This window comes from Contarinia nasturtii, unplaced genomic scaffold (genome assembly GCF_009176525.2).
Source record: "Contarinia nasturtii isolate CC-2019 unplaced genomic scaffold, AAFC_CNas_1.1 Cnas_scaffold_2780, whole genome shotgun sequence".
In the NCBI taxonomy this organism is placed as follows: domain Eukaryota; kingdom Metazoa; phylum Arthropoda; class Insecta; order Diptera; family Cecidomyiidae; genus Contarinia; species Contarinia nasturtii.
Window position 1 is genome coordinate 1 of NW_022200097.1, and position 2,146 is coordinate 2,146.

Sequence of the window (2,146 nt, forward strand, 5' to 3'; positions counted from 1 at the left end):
CGTACAGATTAACATAAACAATGCTCAAAACGGCCTAATTCGGGTTCTCTGACCTCAGAAACGTCCAGAAAACATGTTTCTGAAGTTTTCAAAATTTTGACCGATTACAATACTTTTCACCTTACACTATGTGTGCGGAAAAGTAAAAACTCTCGATTTATCCTCCAATCAATTGAATTCACTGAATTTCGTTGGAAAATTTGAAAATTTGGAAAAATTTGACGCATCACACAATCGTTTCAGTAATATACCAGCAAAACTCTTCGACAGCTTGCCAAATGTGACTGAGTTGAATTGGTCATTCAACAAAATAGCGACTTTCGACAATGAAACATTTGCAAAACTGACGCATTTATGTTTATTGGACTTGAGAAACAATGAAATTCAGTCGATTGATAAGAATTTCTTTGAAAATAACCCAAAATTGAAGGAATTACGTTTAGAAAACAATCGGATTGTTCGTTTTGACTGTAATATCTTTCCGATTCTCCAAAACTCACTGAGTGATGTTCAAAAATCGACCAATTTCGAAAGCGATTGGGAAACACTTGAGGAGCTCGACTTAAGTTGCATGGGGAATCTGCACTTGGAACTGGACCACGAGTTCGGCGTCCTTTTAAGAGGATCGTATAATTTTGTGTTTCGTTTTGCCAAGGAAACATTTCGACATTTGAAGTATTTCAATATTTCCGGTTTGCATTTGGAAAATACATCAAAGTTGCTTGCATTGCTGGGTCCATCGCTTCAAAAACTGGATATTTCTGCAAATTTTGTCGGTGCATTAAATGCACACACCTTTGAAACGTTTGAGAATTTACAAGTACTGAACGTGAGCCAAACAAATTTATCAAACTTTGGCTTTGAGACATTCTATCATCAGCGGAAACTCTCTCAGCTGGATTTGTCATATAATCAACTGAAGAAGGTGAATTTTACATTATTATTCCGGAATTTTAAAGAATTAAAGACATTAAATTTGGAAGGAAACGATTTGGTCGAATTGAATACGGTGACTCATTTGATTTTCCCCAATTTGACGTCGTTGGCCATTTCGAGAAATCGATTTTCGTGCGACTACTTGGCAATATTACTACTTCAATGGCACAATTTACATCTTGTAAACAATCCATCCAACCAGACACACATCGATGGCGTTGATTGTTATCATGATAAAGGTCAAAGTAATGAAAAACTGTCTGAAGTTGATAAAAGTGTAGAAACAAAGACAGAAATCACAACGGAAATTGAACAAACATCAACTGAGCTAATGGATTCCAGCGAAAATAGTACAGAGTATTCGACTGTATCGGAAATACATATGGATCACTCGCAGGAAACAAATATTGAACATAATTATTATCTATTAGAGTTGCGAATTGTTGAATTTTTATTAGTTGTGTCTGTAGTTGTTTCTGTTGGTTTGTGTATTCTTTTGAGGCGCAAACAGAAGACGAGAAAAATGGAATGCAATTCGAAAGGAAGTAAACAAATCGCACGCAGCGGACCACATGACATTGAACTAATTGAACATGATGTTTTTAATGAATAGAAATATTAAGATTTTTGCATAATTATTATTTTATATGGAGGTCTTTTTAATAATAAAAAATAACTTTGGCTTTTCTTTCTGGAAGATTTTTACTCATTTGACATGTTTCATTCATTTGGAGCTCGTTCAAATTGTTGTTTCAAACGTTTTTTTTTTTTTTTGCAATTTGTTGAATTCATTCGAAATTTGATAATATTTCTTCGACGATGTGAAAGTGTAAATTTACAAAAAATGAGAGGTAATTAAACTGTGTTTTCTAATGGACATTTCTCAGCTTTCTGGTTGTGCTCGTGGACCATGAGTCATGGTAAAACCCATCGAGAATGAGAATAAATTTATATAGATTGCGAAGAAGTTTGCAAAATGAAAATTCATTGCGACATAGTTTGATAACGAAATTTAATAAAGACGTAGCAAAATACAGCCATAAATAAAAAATGTGTGAAATGATTCTGCTTAAAAACAACGTTGTAGCTTTGAAGCGAAAATTTTGATAAAAACATTTTTTTACAGAGTATCATGATTTGCTGCTGCTCAGCATATAGCTGAGAGCTGAGAAATGCTGAACTCGTGCGGCTAACGCATACGAAACGGATG

At 34.2% G+C, this 2,146-nt stretch overlaps 1 protein-coding gene across 1 annotated transcript; it reads left to right on the plus strand.

Moving 5' to 3' along the window:
* Positions 1 to 143: 143 nt before the first annotated feature.
* Positions 144 to 1,623, plus strand: LOC116349030 (leucine-rich repeats and immunoglobulin-like domains protein 2; the record flags this gene model as incomplete). Its single annotated transcript, XM_031780284.1, has 1 exon — positions 144 to 1,623. A coding segment is annotated over one exon (1,406 nt), but the record flags the coding sequence as incomplete, so codon positions are not given.
* Between the last annotated feature and the right edge of the window lie 523 nt (positions 1,624 to 2,146).